This window comes from Salarias fasciatus, chromosome 9 (assembly GCF_902148845.1).
Source record: "Salarias fasciatus chromosome 9, fSalaFa1.1, whole genome shotgun sequence".
NCBI classification, from domain to species: domain Eukaryota; kingdom Metazoa; phylum Chordata; class Actinopteri; order Blenniiformes; family Blenniidae; genus Salarias; species Salarias fasciatus.
This window is the reverse complement of record NC_043753.1, coordinates 19,515,135-19,538,538: the sequence shown is the minus strand read 5'-3', so window position 1 is coordinate 19,538,538 and position 23,404 is coordinate 19,515,135. Positions and strand designations below refer to the sequence as shown.

General features: G+C 41.7%; 2 protein-coding genes across 2 annotated transcripts; one reads left to right on the top strand and one right to left on the bottom strand.

The window, feature by feature from the left end:
* Positions 1 to 535: 535 nt before the first annotated feature.
* Positions 536 to 6,271, bottom strand: LOC115394465 (ribosomal biogenesis factor-like). Its single transcript, XM_030099783.1, has 4 exons — positions 6,163 to 6,271; positions 1,573 to 1,688; positions 1,351 to 1,467; positions 536 to 1,261 (listed from the first exon to the last, which is right to left on the bottom strand). Exons 2-4 carry the CDS (start codon positions 1,681 to 1,683, stop codon positions 1,193 to 1,195), a joined length of 297 nt encoding a protein of 98 aa, XP_029955643.1. The 5' UTR covers positions 1,684 to 1,688; positions 6,163 to 6,271; the 3' UTR covers positions 536 to 1,192.
* Positions 6,272 to 8,574: 2,303 nt separating this feature from the next.
* Positions 8,575 to 15,284, top strand: LOC115394298 (carbonic anhydrase 1-like). Its single transcript, XM_030099590.1, has 7 exons — positions 8,575 to 8,746; positions 9,023 to 9,220; positions 10,795 to 10,913; positions 11,379 to 11,471; positions 11,557 to 11,619; positions 11,708 to 11,863; positions 13,745 to 15,284. Exons 1-7 carry the CDS (start codon positions 8,713 to 8,715, stop codon positions 13,862 to 13,864), a joined length of 783 nt encoding a protein of 260 aa, XP_029955450.1. The 5' UTR covers positions 8,575 to 8,712; the 3' UTR covers positions 13,865 to 15,284.
* The last annotated feature ends 8,120 nt before the right edge of the window (positions 15,285 to 23,404 follow it).

The following is a 23,404-nucleotide window of genomic DNA, read 5'->3' as shown; positions in this document are numbered from 1 at the left end:
CAGCATACTGATAACAGCCCACTTCTCACAAGTGCAGCCAAAAAATCCATACTTCATCTGCCGGTGCCCTTCTGATAGAAATGACAGCGTGAAGCGCTGAAACAGAGCATGAACACACAGCGACGGACGATAGAAACCAGTCCAACTGTGCAACTGCCGAACACAGCGCGCTACAAGCTCTTCACATATAGGACATTTTTGTTGCAGGATGTTTTTATACCAGATTCCTTCAATGAAAGGAGGATATTTGAAATTCTGCTGAAATGCAATGTTTTCTGATGGTGTTTTTTTTTTTCTTCCTTTTTGTTCTTGTATTTTCACATTTGAAAAGGAAGCCACGGGTTGCAAAACTCTCCAAGGCAAATATTCTCATTTTTACAAGCAGCAGTCAGAATGATGTCCTCTGACTTCATTTGCACTAAATTCGAAGCACCGAAAGAGGAAAAAAAAGGTGTGAGAACCTTGAAACTGAAAAGGAAAACAAATTCAAAGAACAGGAAAAATGAAGTGCTCGAGTTCATGAAATTCTGGTGAAAGTATTTATTCTTTTGCTAAAGGAAGTATATCCGAAACAAAGAGTTTTTCAACAGAGGAAGTGGTGAACTGAAAGAAATGGTCGTTGGTTAATTGACAAATTTTTATAATCATCGATCACATCCTCCACCTGCTCAAAGATGTGGCTATGAGTCACATCTCCTTGAGCAATTCCCCTTTTAATAAACGAGCCTCCCTTTCATAATACAACTGATCAGCAGGTGAATCAGTTAAATAATTATTAGTTGATGTAGCAGAAAACCAACATTTATACATAAATAAATGTTCAATACACTGTCGTCAAAAACCTCTTTTCAGTGGTTCGGGGCCACCGATGCACAAAGTTGGTTGGAGGATTGATTTGCGTTTTCAGCTGGCAATCGAACTCAGTGTGCCGTACTCAGAGTTACCTGGAGCTCGTGATGCTGCAGCTCTATCGGCTGTTTGAAAACTATTTAGCACGGATCAAGAGATGACTCAACAGCGATCGGACGGTAGATGGATGCAGACAAAGTGTATTTTCCATTTCATGGGATCTTCAAATTGCCCACAATACATTAGTTTCACACAAACACTGCAACTTCCTGTGATGCTCCCCTTTGCAGTGCAAATGATGGAAAATGTTCAGTCAATATTGTCATCGTTGATTCTTGGTCCATTATAGCTGAGAGAAGAGCTGAGCGGCGCTGTCAACATTTACAGATTCCTTTGGCGGCTCTTTGGGAACCTGGAATCCCAAACAAATGTTTGTTAGAAGGTTCAATCGAAGCTAAAACAATAGAGTTTTAATAAGGGTTTAAATGTTTCCTCTTCTACCTGGATTTGTTTCTTTGGCTCGGGAGCGACAGATTTCGAAATGCTCTTAACATCCCTCTGGACTTCTGTGAAGATTTGATTTAAGCTCTCCACCTTCTCCTTCTTCCCGGCACTGATCTGTCAAGTGAAAAAAAAAAGCAGCGCTTGAGCAGAAGCAGCAAACAGGAAAAGGAACATGATGAACGCACACCACTCGAGTAAAAGACACTACAGAGATCTCACGTGTTTGAGTGTCGTAGTGACTGGTTTGGCTTTGTTCTTGCTCTTCAGGTGCTTGTTTGCCACTTGAAAGACATTCTTCTGTTTTTTCCCTTTCTGTTTGTTTTTTGCCATGTTGCCTATAGAGGGAAACAGTAAACACACACATTCTCGATGAGATTTCTCATTTCAGTACCTTGGGGCTTGTTTCAGACTTTGTTTACGAGTTGCTGTGATCAGTCTGAAAACTGTCAAAGGCAGATTAATCCTCGTTCTCGTCTCGCCGCCAACGCCGAGGATCTGCTCACACCTGTCACGTTTGGTCTGATTTAAACAAACTCTGCTGTAACGGCTCCGTTATTGTGGTCCATTTATAGAAGTGCACCATCTGAGCGTTCATTTTGTTTTATACCAGCAGTCCAAAACCGTTTGAAAAGCGCCTCTTGGCTTGTTTCCAAACAGAGTGGAGAGCGGTTCATTTGAAGTCCGATTGAAGTTTTAAAGCAGCATGAACCAAATAGCTCCAAATGGACCAAACTCAGGACGTGACCTGCTTGAGAAGCGGCGTTCAGAGGGATTCCTGCAACCGTTTGGACTTTGTTCTGCTTTTTTTTTTAGGCTGCTAGTGAGTTTTCAGCTTATGAAAACACATTAAATCCACATGCATGGCATCACATTACGCATTGATTTGGAAACAAAAAAGAAACAGCCTCTGCAGGGGGTCAGTACTTGCTAGATCGCCTCAGAGGTGGTGAAAAAAATGCATATTTAATTGTATTTTTTCTTATGAAAATACCTCAGTTTGATTTTAAATTGTTAGGAATACATTTTTATTTCATAGTATTGAACAGTTTGGTTAGTTATCTGAAACTATCATGATTTCAGGACTCATCTCTGCCTCCCAACTGATTTCCAGCCTTGTTCCTGCCACAAAGCACACAGCGAGTCACAAACATGGGAGGAAGAGTCAGTGAACAGTGATGTTCTGAATATTGTGACATATTTCTGGCAGAACCAGCTTGTTGGAAGGAACCACGACTCCCCACATGTCCCCCGCCCCATGGCCCTGAACGCTTTTAGACCGTGTTTTGATAGAACAGAGTTTCCCCTACATACACTTTACTTGGGCGGGCCGCCCAAGTAGATTGACACCCGCCCAAGAAGATGAATGAAAAAAAAAAAACGCGCGGTCTGTCTCTCACACTGGGTGTCAGGCTCGCGCACCCCCGTGTACTCTGATCTCTGGACACATAGCATGGAAGCATGCTAGTTTAGCTGCTACCGGCTACAGGCTAACAGCCTGCAGGCTGCAGATTAATGCTGGTCGACCGTCCCGGACAGTAAAACTTATAATCAGCTCGATTGGCTGATTTTTCCTGCAGAAGCTCCTCATGCTGTTTTATTGAGCAGGCTGTATGTTCTGGTGTTGTGTTTGTTTATATGACGCTGCGTGTGCAGCTCCGAGTCCTGTTCCGTGTCTTCTTCTCTATTTTGGAGTTGCTGTGTCAGAGTGACAGCGCCATCTGAAGGCCTAGCGGATGAACTACATCGTTTTGAGTCCTTGTTATGTTGCGTGGATGTAGATATTTCCTGAAGCGATGCTGTATGGACAGGAAACTGAGAAGGAGATTGTAAACAAATAAGTTGGGCTCATTTGTAATTCAGGGACAGGTAGACGTCCAGTTGTGTTCCATTCTCAGCTTTTCAAAACACCACATCACACTGGAATCATCTGGAACCACGGAACATTAATAATTTTCTATAGTCTTCCAGTCATCGGATTTTCCCTAAAGCCCACAGAGAAGACATTTACATTACCAGCAGAGTTCTGTCGGATTTGGACGTCTGTTGCTGTGAAAGTTAGGATACATAGATATGTTTTGTACCCTAATCTTGATAAATGTAATAGCATTTCATGAAAATTGACCCCATTTAATGAGAAATAAAATAATAATAACGTTTGCACCACCTGAGCCCACAGTAAGCTGTCATAAATTTAATACAGTACAATAAAAAGCTGTGATTAAATGCCCCCCCAAGTAGATAATTATCATCCATTTATCGTTATCGAGGTGAACTGCTTAATATTATCGTGATATTGATTTGAGGCTATATCGCCCAGCTCTAGTAAGTGATTTAAACCATAATGCATAAGAGCACAATGTGAATAATTTCAGTTAATTTTCTTGTGCTCTTTTGCATTATGGTTATGCAAGTTTTTTTTCTCTTTTAGATCAAAACTGAACTGAGGAACAGGCTGCAATGGGAGCATCTTGCTGCATGCATGCGCATCAGCATAAATGGACCTGACCCCCGATCCTTTCCGTACTGAAAGGCATTGGAGATCTTTTTTACTAAACCAAGAAAAATACACTGCTCTGACACAAACGGTCAGCTTTGCAACTAGCTTTGCAAGTGGCTTTAAATGGCTATTTTTCCTTCATTTTTTTTTATTTCACTTTTCTTTTTGGTTCTGTTTATGTTAAAGCAGGCTTAAAATGTATCTAGAATAAATAATACATGGTTCATAAACCAGTTTGACTAGGTTATTGTGAATGCACTTATCAAAGACCGCAACGTCCTCCTACACCGCCCGGCCCACCACCACAAGTAAATTCTCAACCTAGGGGAAACACTGTAGAAACTGCTGACAACAGGAACGCCCCACAAAAGCTGCAGTTTTGGAGATGACCTGACCGAGACTTCTTTCCGCCAGCTGCTGAAATTCTTAAGTCGACCCATATTTCTGCTTGTCACACAGCAGAACATTACAGGACAAAACGTTGAACTGCTGAATTAAATATTCCAGCCGCAATATAGATGTAAACATGTTCTGAAAGTGATCATGCTTTCGTTGATCAGTTTGTTTAAAAATAATGTTCAAGCGAATCTAATTTAAAAGCAAAAAAATGAGAGAACAGTAAATTCATCATTTTAGTCATTTTGCAGTTTTGCCGCTGACCTTTTCAGATTTTCTTGCACCATAAACAAAAACAAAAGCCTCCTCAGTCCTGCAGATAGGAGGGGAAAACAAGGATGTTATTCTAAAACACACAGCAGCAGATCGCCCCACCACCTGCTCCCGTTAACTCTCAACAAGAGAGTGAGGCTGTGAGAACCACAGAAACAGCCAAAAGCCCTGTATCCCTCCACAGCACAGCTAGTAAATCACGCATCCTGGTTTGGACTGAGAAAACTCTATGAAAGAGTTTCATACACAAACAACTGAAATCCGTGGATTCCTTCTGCTGGTGTCTGTGCTGCAGGCTACTGGTGCTTTCGTAGCTAAAGGCTTTCCTGGGCATATTTAATGTTCCACTGTGGGAGTGTGCAGACATCTTACTACTTGTTGTCATAGCGATGGCAATTATGTGGCTCAGGTGGTGAGCGATTGGCAATTACTTGCAGAGTTGATTGCAAAATCATTGTCTGACACTCAAACTAAAATGAATTGCTTTTGAGAAAGGTACAAGACAAAATGAATCCAAGGCAGGAGCTTTTTTTTTTTTTTTATGGAGAAGTTGTTTATCTTTGGAGTAAATTGTACAATTCTCTATGAACTACACAGCTTCATGCTGCTTTTTTCAAGCTTAATTACAATAGAGATGTATTTTTTGTACTGTTGTATACGGAAAAGAAATTCTACAGGGAAATGGCTTTGTGAATGACATGAGATGGACTAAATTAGGAGTTCAACACATTCAGTTTTGATCTGCCACATGTTGTGATGAGCTGAGAATGTCAACTTTTAAAAAAAATGCATAGGGGCCTGTTTAATTCTAATGCTTATAAGCTGGCTGCTAGTTCTGGACATTTTTATGCACAATATGTCAGAGTTCTACAAGGATCACACTACTTGTGTCTTTTGTTGTTGCTGGTTCTCAGTTTAATCTTTATGACAGAATTTTATTAGTATGTATTTCTGTGTCTGATACAATAACGAATTCAAACCACCTACAGCAGTGTGGTGGCAAAGAACACAAAGGTAACATCAGAATGAGCAGTAAATAAAAAGCATTTTGAATAGTTTGAATCTAAATTTCTGACAGGATAGGAAAAGCATGAAACAAAAATCATAAATAATCTTTGAATACATTGTTAATGTAAGACGAGGCCATTCAAATTCAATCATATAGTACTATTCTGACAGAATGCAATTCACTGTGATTTCCAAGGAATAAATCAAAGTGATTAAGAAAGTCATAGAAAGTAGAATAAAGAAAAAGACTTATTGATAAAAGTAATAAAATACGTGACATCTATTGTTTTTTGGAAAACTTGAGAAAACCATGCTGTCTTCAGGTCTGATAAAGTGAGTGAGTGTTCAGAACAGACGTATGAACTAAAAGCTGCTTCATCTCCTTGACAGTAGGCTAAACCTCTTTCTAGAGGTTTCATATTCTCCTAATGAAACTGAAATGTGTCGCATTAGGTTATCGATCACTACTGAACTGCACGGTCTTTCTCAGTCTGGTTAAATAAACCAGCCGCCAGCTTCACCGTCAACACGAACCTCCGAACCAACTCCCAGTTCTACCTCACTTCTTTAAGAGACACAGAATATTTCAAAATAGCACCTGACCCTTGAAATATACACAGAAAACATGTACAGACCTTTACTGTGTGTTTATATCTTCACGTGCTCCAACAACCACGACCGTCCTCGGACTTCGACGTCATGAACACGCGACGGCTCTCTGCTGCCATCTGCCGCCTTTCCGGACCAACGCACGCTCCTGAAAATAAAGAGGTATTTATTCATGGAAGCATTTATTCAGTCTGTTTCTGTCTCATTGTAACGATACAGCAAACTGACACACTCAAAGCCTTTGTCTAGTTTATTCTGGAGATTTTAGATGTGCTGAAAGTAAAAGAAGAAGCATGTTAGGACTCGTAAAGCTTAACTATGTTATTATTAAATTCCCATGAAAGAGGCAAACAAAATCCAGTGTGTCCAATGTGTTGTGTTTCCCGTTTTCTTTTTGTTTCAGCTTTTATGGGGATGCAATTTATATCTTCAACCATTTCCTTTTGGAGGGGCATTGGTATTTAAATGTCAGTAAACGTTGGGTAGATGATGGTATGATCATCTGATACATCTAAGATTTACTTTACTAAGAGTGTTCCCAGAGTCAGAAGAAAACTAGTTAATCATACTGTATTAATATCCTTTTTCTGTAGCCAGCCCTTTTTCTAGGATGTGGTTGGCAGCCACATTGTGACACTCAGGGGAGCTGATGGAGGTCAAGGGATTTAAACCTGCAAGTTTTTAACGCCAACTCCAATGCTCTCATCTCAGGGTGCCCAAAAGCAGCTTTTATTTACCACATTCCCTTACCTGTGCAACAAACTGACACACTCACTTCTTTTTAATCAGACCTTAATTATAGTCTGATCAAGAAGAGAGAGTTTTAAACTCTTTTAACTCTTAGAGTTTTAAAACTATTATTTGCTCAGGCTTTCCAATAAACAATAGCTTTCACACACTTTATTACTTTTATAGTAAAAAAGTCTTTTATTCATTTCTTCTCCCTTTTATGTCTTTCTTAAATGCTTTGTTTTAGCGTTTTTCACAGTCTATTGCTTAAGATTGATATCTCATTTTAAAGTATTCCCTTAATATTTATTTATTTATTTATTTATTTATTTGTTTATTTGTTTATTTGTTTGTTTGTTTTAGCATTCTTAAAACTGAAACAGCTTTATTACACTATAGTTAATATTTCGACCTCTTCACAAAAGATAAACAACCACACACAAGCAAGCCTACCAGTTGCGCGTGCCTCGTGACTTGCTCAGCTGTACCAATCCAACATTACTGTTACAATACTGTTTTTATTGAAGTCACATGACAGTGACCGAACGGATGCAGGACCTTTCGCCTGCACGTCTTGCAGTGCTGCTAAATACCAGCAGGTGTCGCCATAACACCACTAATTAGTAGTTACTACTAACACCATGCCGGTGGAAGAGAAGTTCTGTCATTGCTCTGAGAGCTGAAGTGGACTCGTTGAAACTTTTCAGGGACAATTTGAAAAGAGGCACTGGATTAGTGTTTAATTATCGATGCTAGAAACTGTTCTAATACATTTAGGTTTGACATGTTTAGCTGTGCATTTTAGGACTCCCATTTTCTTCAAAAGAAAAACTTGATTTACTTTTTTTTTTTTTTTTTTATTTACATGCAGATTTGAAGGTGAGGTAAAATGGCCTGTAGGGTAACATGCCAGGCATTTAGTCTTTTCCATCCTCAGGGAACACTGTCTAACTTATAATTCATCTTTAAGTACCGGATATTTACATACTGCATCACTAACAGTCACATGAGCCACGGACTTTCAGTTTCTCTTGTGTTTTGCTCAGCTGTACACCATACAATAAAACATCTATGCTCTCATATCCAGAGTTTTATTACAGTAATAATAACAATAATAATTTCCATGCTTTTCATTTGTGGTATGGCATTTTATTTGGTGACACTGTTTTCACTGTAACTGGTATTTGTAATGTATTTGTCATTCGCATGTAAGCTGCCCAAATATGTGATGTTTTAATGAAACTCTTTATGTTACAATTCAAGACCAATTTAGGCCTGTTCACTTGAGCTATGGTTTTAACCTACATACTTCCATTTTAGCTGTACCTTCACTTAAACGAGGACGGAAATTGCGTGTTTTTTGTTTTTTGTTTTTTTTTTGTTTTTTTTTCTAAAATTCATTTTAGGATGGGGGGAATCTGCAAAAGTTGTGTGCAGTTAAAATGGCGTTTTTGGGGAAACAATATTCTGAGTTTATTCGAGAAAAGAGAGGTGAATGATGTGCATGAAGCACTCAGACCGTTATTCTGCTGCCAATGTGAGAAGTGAAACGAGAGAGAGAGAGAGAGAGAGAGAGAGAGAGAGAGAGAGAGAGAGAGAGAGAGAGAGAGAGAGAGAGAGAGAGAGAGAGATCGATCCTCGGTGTTGCAGCGTTGCGGCGGATTGAAACTCCTCCCGGTCACTGCGCGGACATCATGTGGCCGACACCAGCCTGACAGACGCACCGCACACAGGGGAGCCTATATAAGCTGTGCAGCTGTCAGGTGGAGGACACTGGCTGCTCTGCGCTGGGGGACGACTGGCTTCAGGGGATTACAGCTCCAAATACTCAGATCTAAACTGTAGCAATGTCTCACGCCTGGGGATACGCGGCAAACAACGGTGAGGCGCTCATTGCAGCGCACTGGCATCATAATTTCAATGCATTACACGCAGGGAGGTAATGTGAAGCGCTTGCACTGCAACAAAGAATCCGCCTGGATGAATGAGAGGACACTGCACACATGCATCTCTGCAGAGATTTTTCATTATTTTCATTCTGCGCATTCATCTCCATCTCACCTCAAAGAGCGCATTTTGCTTTTTTTTTTTATTTTTTTTATTTTTTTTTTAAAAATAAAATCAGTAATAACACTGTTGTCAATATATAATTTGCAGGACCCGACAAATGGTGCGATAACTTCCCCATTGCCAATGGACCCCGTCAGTCTCCCATTGACATCCTACCTGGCGCAGCATCATACGACTCTGGGCTGAAGCCGCTCAACCTGAAGTACGACCCCGCCACCTGCCTGGACATCCTCAACAACGGACATTCCTTCCAAGTGTCCTTCTCAGACGACAACGACAGCTCAAGTCAGTGGCATTTTGATGCAGTGTGAATTCTGTGCTGCGTTAACCTTAACCTTCATGAAACGCCTTGTTTTAATTACACACAATATCAGACAAAAGAGCAGATGAGGGTATGTGGATCTAGGTTTTGCAAACAAAGAGCATCATCATAATGCTAATCATATGCATGGTGCAGCAACCTGCAAAATGCTGCAGCAGGTTCAACGCATGGCTGTATTAATATGGTGCTAATATTAAAATGGATGCGTGAGTCATGCCCCAGTTTCATCGATGCCTTAAGGGATTCTGGCATTTGTGGACAATGCATTCAGATTCATTTTATTTTAATGAAAGAATCTTTTTTTTTTTTCACAATCAGATCTGCTCAAGAATGAAATCAGCTTGCTGTTTGAGAGGTTTGCTGAATAGGCTGCAGGAGTCCCATTGAAACGCCAGACACAAAGCATCCAGATTGTAATTGAATTGGTAATGTAACCCCTGGTAAACCTTTCCCACGCCAACTCTTTTCTGCTGGCGGAGAGGTCAAAAGCACACAAAAAAAATCAAGGTTACTCTGCAAATGCACGAGAGCTCAGTTAACCATTAATATGTCCGGTGCATGGGAATGAGTTACTGCTTTATTTTAATAGCTTGTTGTAAAATGGAGTCACCCTGATTGTTGTCCTCATTTCGTTCCACTGTATTTCAAAAGCAATGAGATTACATTAATACCAAAACAGATGAAACAGTGTCCTAATGTGTATATGTGTGTGTAAGATTTAGGGTTGTGCGTATTTCTGCAGTTGGTTGTCGTGTAGCTTATCCGATGTGTGGTTACATAATGACACAATCGCTTGGATTATGTTTTTTGGAGGACTCGCAAAAGAAATGAAAGGCATATTTGCTAAGACTTTGAGCAGAATGTGTCACACAGCATCCTGTCCCACCTTGTAAATTCAAGAGATTATTTTCAGCCGCCTCACTAAATAAAGAACCGCCTGCAGTGCATGATCATTCATCATGGCATGCATCATGCGCATGAGCCTTCTTGGTTCATCACTGTTGATTTTCAGGAATGTTCAATTTTTCCTGTTTGGCTGAAACAGCCTTATCTTTTTTAGAATGTGTGCGCGCGTGTGTGTGTACAAGTGCATGTGGGTGTGTTAGCATTAATCCAGAAATAGACCAATGCACTGGATTATCTGCTACTGTTAAACGACTTATTGCACTCCAAATAGATGTATTATGCAACACTGTGGACGGAGGTTTGATGTCAACAATACCTGGACATTATTTCAGACAGAATGCGGCCCTCAGTCTGACCAGAGCGTACACAACAGGAACTGAGTCTGCTCCCATGAAGTGGGAAGTGTGCCACAGCGCCGGTGTATTTCGGCTTGTGGAGCAGTCGTCAGTATGTTCAGCTCAGGAGCCTCTTCAGACTATTGTCCTGTGACCGAGATAAGCATCTTTTAACAGTGCTGCGGCATCAAGCCAGGCGAAAGTCACCGAACGACTGCGACTTCCTGCACCTCTACCTGTCCGACTTGAAGCCATCAATCATGTTTGTTTTGTTTTTCCGTCTTTTTGTCCTTCAGGTCTGAAAGATGGGCCGATCTCTGGGACCTACAGGCTCAAGCAGTTTCATTTCCACTGGGGAGCTTCTGACGACAAGGGCTCCGAGCACACTGTGGCCGGGACCAAGTATCCTGCTGAGGTACGGACGCCGCGGGAAGTCGTTGTGAATGTTGTAGTTTATGACAGTTTGAGGTTGACATGCAGAAAGGAGAAAAAAAACAAATCAGAGATCACTCATGTTTGTTTAAGAAAACTTTAACATTTCCCATCAGCAAAACTATTGTGAAAAACAAATCTAACCACAATTGCCCAAGCATAAACCTTCTGTTTTTTTCCAGATTAAACAAAGCAGTAGTCATAGAGCTTATTTCCCCGTCTTTTCTTCTTTTTTTCTGGCCAACTTACAAAAAAACGAAGATGACAGAAATGTATTTCTTCCCAGGCTTTGTTTTTTATTGCGAGCAGCCATGAAGTCGGGCCTTCTTTTCTTCCTTTTTTATCTCAGTCTCAATAGAGTCATGATAAAAACTGTTATATCAGCAAAGATTGTATTTAAGCTGTGGGAGTTGATCACTGTGAATTTGTATATCTAATCTCTTCCCAGCTCCATCTTGTGCACTGGAACACCAAATATGCAAGCTTCGGAGAAGCTGCCAGCCAGCCCGATGGGCTCGCTGTGGTTGGAGTCTTCCTGAAGGTAAGCAGGAATGGCTGCACTCTTCATCCACTGTTACACAAAACTCATGGCATATTAACTCTGAATTTATTTTATCGTCTTTCAGATTGGCGACACAAATGCAAACCTCCAGAAGGTTCTTGACATGTTTGGTGCCATCAAGTGCAAAGTATGTTTCCATGGCAACCCCAGTTTCTCATATTCTCTCATGAGATCTGAATCAACAGCAGGTTGCTCACTTCTCGTATCACTTTCAGGGCAAGCAGACCACCTTCCCTAACTTTGACCCTGCGACTTTGCTCCCCGGTTGCCTTGACTACTGGACATACGACGGCTCCCTGACCACGCCCCCTCTGCTGGAGAGTGTCACCTGGATTGTGTGCAAGGAGCCAATCAGCGTGAGCAGCGACCAGGTATGCCTCCTCACAGGGCCCGTTGAGCCGTGGCAGAGAGACTGGCTGAGTGCCAGCGGCCTAGAATAGCCCCGTCTGCAAATCCTCTCGGTTACGGCCATCTAAGTCAAGGGCTTAATTGTTCAGATTAACGACGAGGCTGAAACGTGAAGAAGAGAGCTTCTGTGATAAGAGGAAACACAATACTGCAACTTATTCCACCATCAAAAACACACCAGGGCCTCGAAGTGAATGAGGTTAAACACAGAAGCTTGTTGCTTCACCGGAGTTTTACAGTATTGTGAGTCAACAGGAAATTATCATCCCACACATCCTGTATATCATATTCTGGGAAAAGGCATGAGCGAGTGATTTCAGATTACAATATTCCCATAATCCTGTATTTATGTTACTCCTAAAAATTTTACCTAATGCTGCCACTGAAATGGATATTTAACTCCTACTCCACCCATCAATCTATACTGCCTGTACTCAGGTTAGTCCTTGCGGTTGGAGTCCTCAGGCCATGTGAAAATTAACACTACCCGGTCAAATGTTTATTTCATGGCTGCGGTGCCTGTAACAACTCACGAGTAAACATGTGAGACATGTGGATTCGACCTTTAGACTTGGTGTCACACCGGGTTGGTACTGAACATACTGGCCGGAAAGTAATTACTTAAACAATTATTTATCAGATAATCGTGAGAGGATACACCCACCACTTGGACAATTTGGTCTCAGTTGTGACAAGAAAGTCAGTGTGTACATTATGTGACTGAGACAGCGTAATTACCACCAACTGACTCATTAGCCAGGGTTAATGACAAATCCTGAAGCAGGTCATGTGACACTGAGTGTGATTTGTTGTTTCTGGGCTGTCTGGCCAGAAACAGTGTGAGGAAACTTTTTAGGAACACCTTTATCTGATTAAAGATTAGGAGGTGATGGAATGACCGATGTCCCCTTTTGATGCAATCTCCAGTGTTCATTGTTATCGTGACGGAAGCTACGGTGAATTTCAAGGTTTGCTCTGGGATAGGTTAGGATTGAACCCAGTAAAAATTAACCACGGCTTAGTTAGGAAAAGAGAAACTGAGATCGACTTTCTTTTTTATTATTACAAAAAACGTCTCTGTACCACAGTGTACAAGCCCAGCTCACACTGGGATGTCTGACACGGCAAAGCCGTGTTTAACAAACTGCACCAAAGTTGAACTTTCACTATAAATGAACCCGACTCAGCCAAAGATGCCAGTGGTTGGGTGACTGTCCGTGCCATAACAGAGTGGAAGTCATCCTGAAGCCTCTGTTTCTGAGGGTACAAGAAGAATAAGTCGAATTATTTTTTGTGTGCATAAAAAACATCCAGTCAGTTCAGCTAAAACAAACAGTATTTTACCAAATTCATACAAAATGTCTTTCAAAGACCAGAAATAAAAGCTGTAATATTTATATGTTTTTAAAAATTAACCAGTTTCTCTCTCAAATGAGAACAAACATGTTAGAAATTGTTCATTTCAATTGTCGATTAAAGCTTTGCTAAATAGCCCAGGTACACAGGATTACCCTGCATAATAACTTGCTTTTTGAATCAACGTTCATTAAATTCCCCGTCCTTTCCATAAACCTGATCAGGCTTCAGCTGTGCGAAGCACACTGGTTTTGATACCATGACCAAAGACGTCCAGTTTGTTTTGTTTGTAGCATACCTGGGGCAAGAGTTTATCAGTTCCAATGCTTTTCTGCAGCATCAATTGCTGGGTTTGTTGGTTACCATGACAACAACATTTTTTTTGTGTGATTGTCGGTGGAGCGGACCGGCGCTGTGGTTTGTGAGTGACAGCCGCAGGAGGTGACCGTGAGCGACGAATGCCTGACGTATCTCCTCTCTTCTCGCAGATGGGCAAATTCCGCAGCCTGCTCTTCTCCGCAGAGGGCGAGTCCGAATGCTGCATGATGGACAACTACCGCCCGCCCCAGCCGCTCAAGGGCCGCGCCGTCCGCGCTTCCTTCCAGTAGTGACCCTCCCCCCGGTTTGCCCTTTCTGCCCTGTTGCCCTCTCTCCCTCCCTTCCCCCGTCCTCTAGCGAAACACCCAGAATTACCTCTCTTGCAGTGAGTTGCTAAGCACACATATCTCTCTCCGTCCAGTTTTAAAAAGAAGAGGAAGAAGAAGAAATTCCTGTGACTCATTGCAGCCATGAGATGGAGCATGAATTTGCACCCTTTTCTATGTGTAACATGCCAGCAAAGAAAACCAGTCATAATTTATTTTATAGGATTCACACTTCATGGTGGCAGTGAAACGTTTACCAGTATTCCAGTGTCGTCGTTTTTAAAGAATTTGCGTCGGTGTGCGCGGCCGTCCAACCAACACCTCCAGGAGGAAAAACCAGGATGAATTGCAGTCAGAATGGTGCTCTGGTGCAAGGCAGGAGGCGGCACAGAGCCCCGGCTCGCTGCGGCAGGCAGGGGGAGGTGAAAAAATATCACCATCTGTGAGTAGGGTAAGGTGCAAATAAGAGGCACACTCACACACACAAACACACACACACACACACACACACGCAGGCCTCTCCCACTGCCAGTCTGTCTGTAATCTCTGACTGACTGCCAGCCTCTGCATCGCAGCAGCTTAATGAAACGCCGCAGCCGCCTCCATCACAACCGATTGACTCAGAAAATCCCCCTCTGGCACACACACACACACACAGACACACAGACACACACACAGAGACACACGCACACGACATTGCACGCTCAGTCTCCTGCAGACGTGATGCCTATAGGCACTGACCTGCTTATTGATCGAGTTGTACAACAGTGTAGATCAACAAAGGGTGCGCGCACACACTGCTGTTACTGCGAGCTCCTGCTCACCATGAATGTGACTTTTTTTTTCTGTTTTTGCAGCTCGTTGTCAACATTTTCATGTTTCCCAAATTGTGTTTTTATTATTATTTCGAACTGAGTCTGTTTTTAGCTTATGCAAACTAAGTTGTGATTCCTTCCTGTTTTACAACCAAAAGCTCTTACTTCTCCCAATGCCCCGATAAATTGAATTGTAATGTATGAAAAGAAGTTTTTACCAATCAATATGTCTAGTGCTAAAGCTTCAAACGCACACTCGTGTTGTACGTGATGCCATAGCGGCTGACACGCAAAGCCAAGGAAGAAATTAACTCGCCAAAAAAGCCAAAGGAGGTGAAAGAACCTGCCAGCGGATGAGATGAAAATAATTTAATGAAAACTGCTTGTATTTCTGAAATGTGACAGTTTTATGACAAATGAGATGTATTTCCAGAGAGATTGTAATGAATTTCAAGTGAAAATTAAAAACGCCTTATGCCAATCACTGTTAGTTTCGTCCCAGGAGTACGTGTTGTCATTCTGTTTTGGAAGTGGACGTTTTACTAGTCAAATAAATATATTTTATGACTAACGTGCGATTTCTGGGTTGTGTGTTCTTTCACTCTTCCTCTTCAGTAAGTTAGTTAGAATAACAGTGGTAGTAAGTCATCATAATACACTCTGTTCCACATATTACGTAAGTCTGTAGGACTAAAGTCTTTTTTGGCGTGCTGTTCCTCTAAATCCTTACAGCGTTTTCACCCCAAATCCAACTGGGATCATAGTTGCACAATCACAAATGAAATGCTTTTCTAAAACTAATCTGCTGTATACGTACTTTGTGTTCGACATTTTAAGCGTTTTCTGGCCTGCATTGCTCATTTCATTAGGTTGAAGGTAACATAGTTTGGACGTCTGCTTGCATTTCTTTTCTGTGTTGACAGGAAACCATCAAATTCACATCTCATTTTCAAGTGAATATGTTTCAGGTAAGCTTCTCCAAAAGTAGATCAGCAGTCAGGTTCTTCTGAAATTTGTGGTCGTTGTATTTTAAAAGTCACTCTAATCATAGATTTAAAAAAGACCCTGATTATTATCTCAGTTCCTGTTTACCTTCACACACATTTTCTGTAGTGCAAATGACGGCAGCGGAGAAAAAAGGAATGTGAGGTAATGTTCACTCTCTTGATATGAGCTGGAAATGCGCATCTTTACACTTGAAGAAAGTTTTCTTTGACGGTGAAAGTGACAATGAAACGTACAATTAAACATACGCTAATAGATTTAACTTTTAAATGCAGAGCAAATAAGTATCAAACATATCATTTTTTGCAAAAAGCAATGAAGAGATATCACTCACAGATGAAATGGTGCAAGATGGGGATCTATGGATGTGCAGGCCTCGGCTGGTTTTTCACACCACTGTGTATCAACACTTTTAATCAGAAGCGGTATTTCACAGTCTGTGGTGAGGTTGGGAACACTTGACTTCTCACCACTCTTATAAAACCCCAACAGGAAGCCAGACTTCAGTCAGCAGAGCTTTTCTTACAGTTTCTCATCGTCTTCTTCCCCCTAATGCCAATGTTTGTGTGTGTTTTTGTTGACACCAGTTGTTAACACCACACGGAGCACATAACACCTGGACATGTCGCCATGGACAGTCCCCGCTGTCCTCAGTCACCCCAGTGTAACACGCGTCCTCTAATATATCAATACTAATGAGAGCGATCGACTGGTGTAAAGCCTGGCTCACTAACACAGTCAGAATCGATAACACATTGCATTATAACAAAAGAGGAATCTTAATGGAAAAGTTTATTTAAGGCTACATGCAGTCAGCAGCACAGGCAGAGTGAGCAGTTCTATTTCCAGTCAAACCAAGGTCAGTGATGAACACCAAACCAGTGATGCTTGATAACAAACCAATGAAACTGTGAACACCAGACAGTTTTCTGATGTCTTGGTGATCATTGGTCATCAGATACTGTAAGTCTTTTTTCAGTCTGATTTTCATCTGCGCCCCAAGTTATTAAAGTCGAACAATGTCATTTTATCAGGTAAAAATAGAGCTGTTTTCTTTTTAAAGATAAAGGAATTCAAGAGAACGTTGTCAGATCACACGAGGAGCCGGCCGGTCTCTGCTGCTCCACGTTTACCCACGAGATACCAACATAAAGGCGTCTTTTATTCCTTCCACTCTGCAACCCTGAAAACTTCTCAGATTTCCAAAGTCAGTGGAAAGAAGCATTAGGAAACCAAACACTCTGAATTGGCTTTATTTATTCTTCCAACTCCTTTTCAGACATGTTGAACTGGGTATGACTCAACAGATACTGTGTCTGTGCATTTATATAGATATGTACTGCATGTGTGTGAGAGTCATCCTGTATAGGTAATATCAAATTAGTGAAAGTGTCAAAAGCTTTTTGATGAGAGGAATTATGATATAAAATCAATTAATGCTGCATCTCTCGGTTCTCTTACTGAGCAAAACCACACTCACCGATTATTTATTTTCGAAAAATGCGCACAGCTAGTCAGGCTAACTGCATCCTACATCAGACGAAATGAACACTTGATTTTTTGACGTCCGTCCAAAGGTTTGGGTGATGCTGTTTTTGGCATTGGAAAGCTCAGGGAGCTCTTTTGCTTCCACGGGCAGACCCGCTGTTCAGAGAAATAAATGTCAAGCTGAAAACACTGGGGAGACTGCAGGGGCTCCTTGGGAAATGTCAACTCTTTCAGATCAGTGGGCATAAAAAAATCTCAATTAAATTTATTTACACAGAACGTTGTCCAAGCTGAATAGTTTAAATAACCAGTGTTGATCACCTCTACCCCCTGTCATCATTTCGGTGCAGCCTCCCACTTCCTTGTTATCCCTGGAGGAGTGCCTTTGTGTTGCCTCTTTTCATCTCGCTTGATGTTGTGACAGCTGGGTGAGGGGAAAAGGTCCTGCAGGGCGCCGTCATGTACTACAGATGTGGCCACTCTTAGCATGTTGTACTTCCTTCAACACAAAGCTCTGAAAATGAAGAAGACTGTAACACAGAGAGGGGCTGCAGTGTGAGACGGCGCCAAGGTCAGAAATGTCAATGCTACGATGTTTATGTGGCATGATTTTAGCATAAAGCTGTTGTTGAGATGCAGTTTATTGAACATCTGAGGTGAGGGAAAACAAATCAGGCCAGCACATACCAGATTGGACATACACCAAAGTCCACATGTCACACATTTTCCCCCCTCAGGCTTCTGACCAGTGGTGCAGCTTGTTGCGTAATCAAGCGTGGCAGGTGGACGAGATACGTGAAGGAGACAGGAACAAACTCGTCTGTAATCCGTGAGAAGAGATGGTGGAGGAGTCGGACCAGAAGCACATCCAAACGCTCACCCCGCGGTGTGGTCAATGGATCCGACGCAGCACCTCCACGTCTTTCAAAGGTTAAATGAGATTTCTCTGTCAATGTGCATCTCCAATAATAAATAGATCCGTTAACCTCATATAGAAACACAGTTTTACTGAATTTCGTAAAATCTTGGGAGCCCTAATGTAATATGATGCAATACGAGTTGCCGATTGTTGCTTTTATTGTCATTTAGAAAAAGATTTAGAAAAAGATTGAGGACAGAGATGAGGCCAACAGGAAGCCTGACTGTGTGAACTCTCTTCAAACACTCTCCATTCAGCCAGGTCTGGTTTCTGTGGTGTTCACTGCCAAATTTATCTACAGTTGACTTCAGGACCTCCTCTCTGTAAGGGGCCTCTTCCATCTTGAGATTAGTCCCACCGCCGTGGTTTGTTCAACAAATAAAGGTCAAGGTCACCGTGATCCTCAAGGTGTCCTATTTTTATGCCTCCTCCCAGCTGCAGTCGTGTGGTAGAGATATCATGTTATGTTATGCATGTGTTCATTGTCACTCAAAAAAAGAGCAGATAAATGTTGGGTAGAGAAAAGGTCAAAGGTCACTATGCGTTCACATTTCTTTGTTCGTGCAGTATGTCATGGAAACCTTCACAGCTCACCCAATGAGAAGAAGTCTGTACAACTCATTTCCTGAATTAAGACACAGTGAAGTGAAACCTTGCTGGTTGGCTTACATGTGCAAGTGTGTTGGTGGGAATGACTAAATATAGGTCACAGACGTTCACACTGGTGGAGTGGTTGGAGTCATTCTGTGTGGGGATTTCTCTGGGTACTTTTGCTTCCTTCAACAGTCAAAAAACATCTGACGTTTGTTGGTGACTCTAAAATTCATCTCCACAGTGTGTCTTCAGGCACAGACAGCAGGGATCGGTGCCAGGTCATTGTAACCCAAAGATGAAGTGATCTTAATGATGGATTAATGGATACTCTCACTTTCATGGCTAATCAACTCTTCACAGAATGTCTATGCAGTTTTCTGTTGCCTAATATCAATAAACAAACATTACTTACTTATTATTACATTGCTCAGCAGCTTTCCTTAGATATAATGGAAGTTTGGTGAAGCAATCTGAACTGTGGAAATGGCACATTTATACAACTGGCAGAGTAAATTTAACTTATCCTATAACTAATTTATGCTGTTATTGGAGCGTGTTTGGTGATAGCATGGAATTATTCTACTGGAGCAATGTTTAAACACACCACACTGTAAAAACCTGCAACAGCTAACGCTAACAGTGCTAACCACACTAAGGCTAATTTGTTATCCTGGAACTCAGGGCAAAAGTTCTACAGCAAGAACATGTTTTTGTTGTACTTTTTTTTTTTTTGGTCAAAACAGGATGAGAAAAAGATTGTCAAGTCATAAGCAGAAGTAGTGTCATTGTTGCTTCATCTCAATGGGCCGGCTGCAGCACCTTTCTGTGAGTCGAAGTCATTTCCTACTATTTGCTGCTGTTACCTCCAGCAACACGGCCTCAGCGATAAGGTGCAAACATCATTTGAATAATATGTTCATTTTGTGTAGCAGAAATCATCATACCCACACGGAGGGGATCTGGATGCCATCAGTTCAAAGATAGCGGTCAGGAAGCCCCCCCCCCCCGGTTAGCGTTAAGCATTTCTCAAACTGGGAGCAAGAATGACTCAATGTAAACACTCGGACAGCAAATTTCCTCTGCAATTTCCTGCTGCTTCGCTCTTCTTTGCCCTTTTATGTAAACAGCCACTTGAGGAGACGTGTGTTTCAATGACATAACAGCCACGGTGACAAAAGGGTGATTAATTTTATCATTTAAAGTGTTTATCGGAAATAAAAGTTTCAATACTCTCAGTATTAAATTCGAAGTGAAACGAACCGGATAGATAAATCTAATTTAAACATACACCACGTCTCTGCCAGTAATCCTTTTCACACACTACATTAGTAGTGTTCACTCTATTTCCCAGATGTGCAAAACTAATAAAACATTGATGAACATTGACCGGGTGTAATCCCAGGAGAGAGCAGGTGTTTTCAGTGAGGGTGTAATATAAGCAGAAAGAAATTAACTTTTCAAAAATGTATGAAACGTTTCAACGTTTGAAAAATATACAAATACAGCACAAAAAATAATTTCAGATCTCATTTTATTACAATAAAGGGGAACTTTGGAGAAAATGGACAATTTGCTTGTGTCAACAGCGATCCACTGGAACGGCTGAAAGTCAGAGAAACATGTCCTCCATCAACAAACACAGTAAAAATGTAAATATTAAGAATGTGGATTGTCTGTATTTGGGTTCTCACGAGGAAGCACACGTAAACATAGACATTTTTAATCCTGTCCGTTCACTAAAATCCAAATTCACCTTCAAACTATGGCCTGTTTGTCTTTTTTCTCACAGCATCACCACTGTGCTAAAACCGATTCCTGATGTTCAAACAGAAAGCAGTTTGGCTCGACATACTGTATGTTTTTATGAAATGCTCAATAGAAAGCTCTTCATAGATGCTATATTGTGTTTGACAGGTCTACATACTGCGGCTCTAATGAGATCAGGGGATAATCCCTGTTAAATGCATGGTCATGCATCTGTAACGATTACGCTGCAGCTCATTGGAGACACATGGACCTTCATATTAGGCCCAACATCTGTTTATGTATTATTAACTAATCACTCCTGTCATGCTGAGACTGGACAATGATGACCGTGCACTTCGTGCGTTGGCTGAACACCGTCAGTAAACCAACAATCCAGGACGAGCAGGACTACCGTAGAGAGACTCTCATTTACCCCCACATGCAGCCAATTTACAATCACCCATTGAAAATCTTTGCCTTTTTATATGAACCAGCCATTCAAAAAATAGAACAAAATACTTGATACATGGAAAATTTAAAAATGAGAGTAGTGAAGTATCCCAGAATGTAAATTCAGCATTATGAGTACAGAATGAGAAAGTATCACCTGCTGTTCAAAACCAACTCAGACCGGTCTGCTGTGGCACTGAGGTTGGGACAAATGGGACAAATAGAACTGGACTTCTACAAATGATCAGTTTTTTAGGATTAGAGCCAACCGACCGCCTTGAGACCTTAGAGGGAAAACTCATCTCTTGATGCAATGTTGCAAATATCCAACTAATTCCTCAGTAACTTCTTCTCCTCTTTAACATCTGAGACAAAGGGCACATAAAATAAATAATTGGCTGATTAAAAAAAAAGATTATTTTGAATAATATGCCACCCAGAAACAGGAACTGGTTGTGTCTCACAACCTGAATAACCAAGATGCAACACCGCTCAAGCATGAAATGTGCTCAACTGGAGGGTTGATAAGATTTTCTCTCATTGTCTTTTAGATGCAGGATTGTTTCCTGAAAGTATTACATTTTGGAAATAAAACTCTCACATGAAAGCTCGAGCAGTCCTGTGTGGGAAAAGCCTCTCTGTGTCATCATGGGCCCCAACGTGCACAACATGGTAGAGACATATGACATAACCAGAAGTATTGATTAAGTTCTCTTTTTAGCCCTTTGCCCCCTGTGTTGATATCTGCTGGCAAACATGTCGGTATTTTCTACTGATAACAGAGAAAGTGCGGGGGTTGATAGTGCAGGGGTGTGTCACCTTAGTGGGCGGCCTCACGCGTCTTAAACAGCCCAGGAATAACATTATCTAGGTCACCTAGACAGAACTTCACTGCCTCCTCCTCCTGTTCCGCTGCCCACGCTGATAAGAGAGCCTGTCCAGCAAGGCCGCCGGGCGGCCAGCCTGCTTAGTGAGAACGAGCCGGAGCTTTAACAGTCTGTCATTCTGTTTTTTTAACTTTCCCTTTTTTGTCTTTTTGCCTTTTGGTCACAGGGAAGCAAATATCTTGAGATGGATGAATGAATAACAACAGTCACTCATTCAGTTTTCTCAATCCTTCTTCTCTTTTCTTTCTTCTAATTCCCAATCTTTCACGCTGAAATAAAGAATAGGCTGCTCTTGTTCTTCTTCCTCAAGCGTTATCCATGGATTTCCTTCTTTCATTGCTCCTGTCCACAGTCAAATGAATCCAGACCGGGGCCGGAGCTCTCTTCATGCTCCTGTGCTCGCTCCCTGTGGAGCTCGCTGGCTTTCATTACCCATGAGAGTAGAGTTTCCTGTGGCGCTGCGGTAGGTCACGTCTCTCATGTTACCTCCTGTCAGCCTCTGGCAGGTGGGCAAGTGCGGCAGAGAGGTGGCAGCATGTGCAACAGAGCTCCTTCCTCCGACTGTTGAAAAGCAGATTTTACAGAGAAATCGATCACTACATCAACATGTCTTGTTTTATTGTGCTCAAGTATAACTGGTGTGTTTGTGTCCTGAGGCCCAGCTGTGGACGGACACTGCAAATCAGTTTCAGCTGCAAATGTTATGATGTTTATTGATTTATGCAACATCATCCAGGAATTACTCTTGAATATCCATGTATCTAACTCAGGGTGGCAGGTGGTTGGCACGTCACAGGACACATGATATAAAATGCTCAATAACAACTTTTAAAGGGTGGATCTTACACTACATTAAAGGGGCTGTATCATGCTTTTTTAGCTAGTCCAAACCCTATTATAGGCATTAACATGCTAATAGTTTATTTTTGGCGCTAAGGAAAAGTCATTTTTTGTGAAATTAAAGATTTTCTGGGGCTAATTCTGAAACCCGGAAGAGAAAACGCTCTGTTTCACTGAAAATCCCGCCTCTCCCCCTGTGGACTTTGACTGACAGCGTACTTCAACCAATCAGCGCTTCAAAACAAATACACCATGCATTAGCTTCTCTCAGGGTTAGCTTTAGCTCTTTAGCTCTAGCTTCTCTACACACAAAAAAACGCGAAAACGTCTTTTCCTGTTCGGAACTCACGAAGCGCAGACCCTTCAGACCCTTCAGACTCTTGCTCTTGCTTGATTGTTGCTTTCAGACGATGGTTAAAGTTTATCTCCGCAATCGGAGATACAAAAAGCGGCAACGCTGATTGCCGAGCGCCTGCGGGAGGGGGGGGTCAGAGGAGCCATCTTCTCCGTGCGACATCAACATGGGAAAACAGAGCGTTTTCATGGGTCCAGGAGGGGCTGCCTCTCTGAGCAGCAGAAAAACAAGGAAAGCTCAAACACGCAGGCACGAAGGTAAAAAACGCTTTGGGGGTGTTTTTGGTGAGTACATAACTATATAACAAGGTTAAAACATACAAAAAGTGAATTTTGCATGATACAGCCCCTTTAATTGAATCTCAGTTTTTACAGGTAACTCAGCGGTGTGTTTCATTATTTTCTT

What these genes read in the sequence shown, in the direction of transcription:
- LOC115394465 (XM_030099783.1), bottom strand. Translation starts at nt 1,683, where the DNA reads ATGGCAAAAAACAAACAGAAAGGGAAAAAACAGAAGAATGTCTTTCAA. An exon ending in TCACTACGACACTCAAACAC is followed by an intron (nt 1,468 to 1,572) that starts GTGAGATCTCTG and finishes TTCACTTGACAG; the next exon opens with ATCAGTGCCGGGAAGAAGGA. An exon ending in AGCCAAAGAAACAAATCCAG is followed by an intron (nt 1,262 to 1,350) that starts GTAGAAGAGGAA and finishes TTGGGATTCCAG; the next exon opens with GTTCCCAAAGAGCCGCCAAA.
- LOC115394298 (XM_030099590.1), top strand. Translation starts at nt 8,713, where the DNA reads ATGTCTCACGCCTGGGGATACGCGGCAAACAACG. An exon ending in GGGATACGCGGCAAACAACG is followed by an intron (nt 8,747 to 9,022) that starts GTGAGGCGCTCA and finishes TATAATTTGCAG; the next exon opens with GACCCGACAAATGGTGCGAT. An exon ending in TCAGCGTGAGCAGCGACCAG is followed by an intron (nt 11,864 to 13,744) that starts GTATGCCTCCTC and finishes CTCTTCTCGCAG; the next exon opens with ATGGGCAAATTCCGCAGCCT.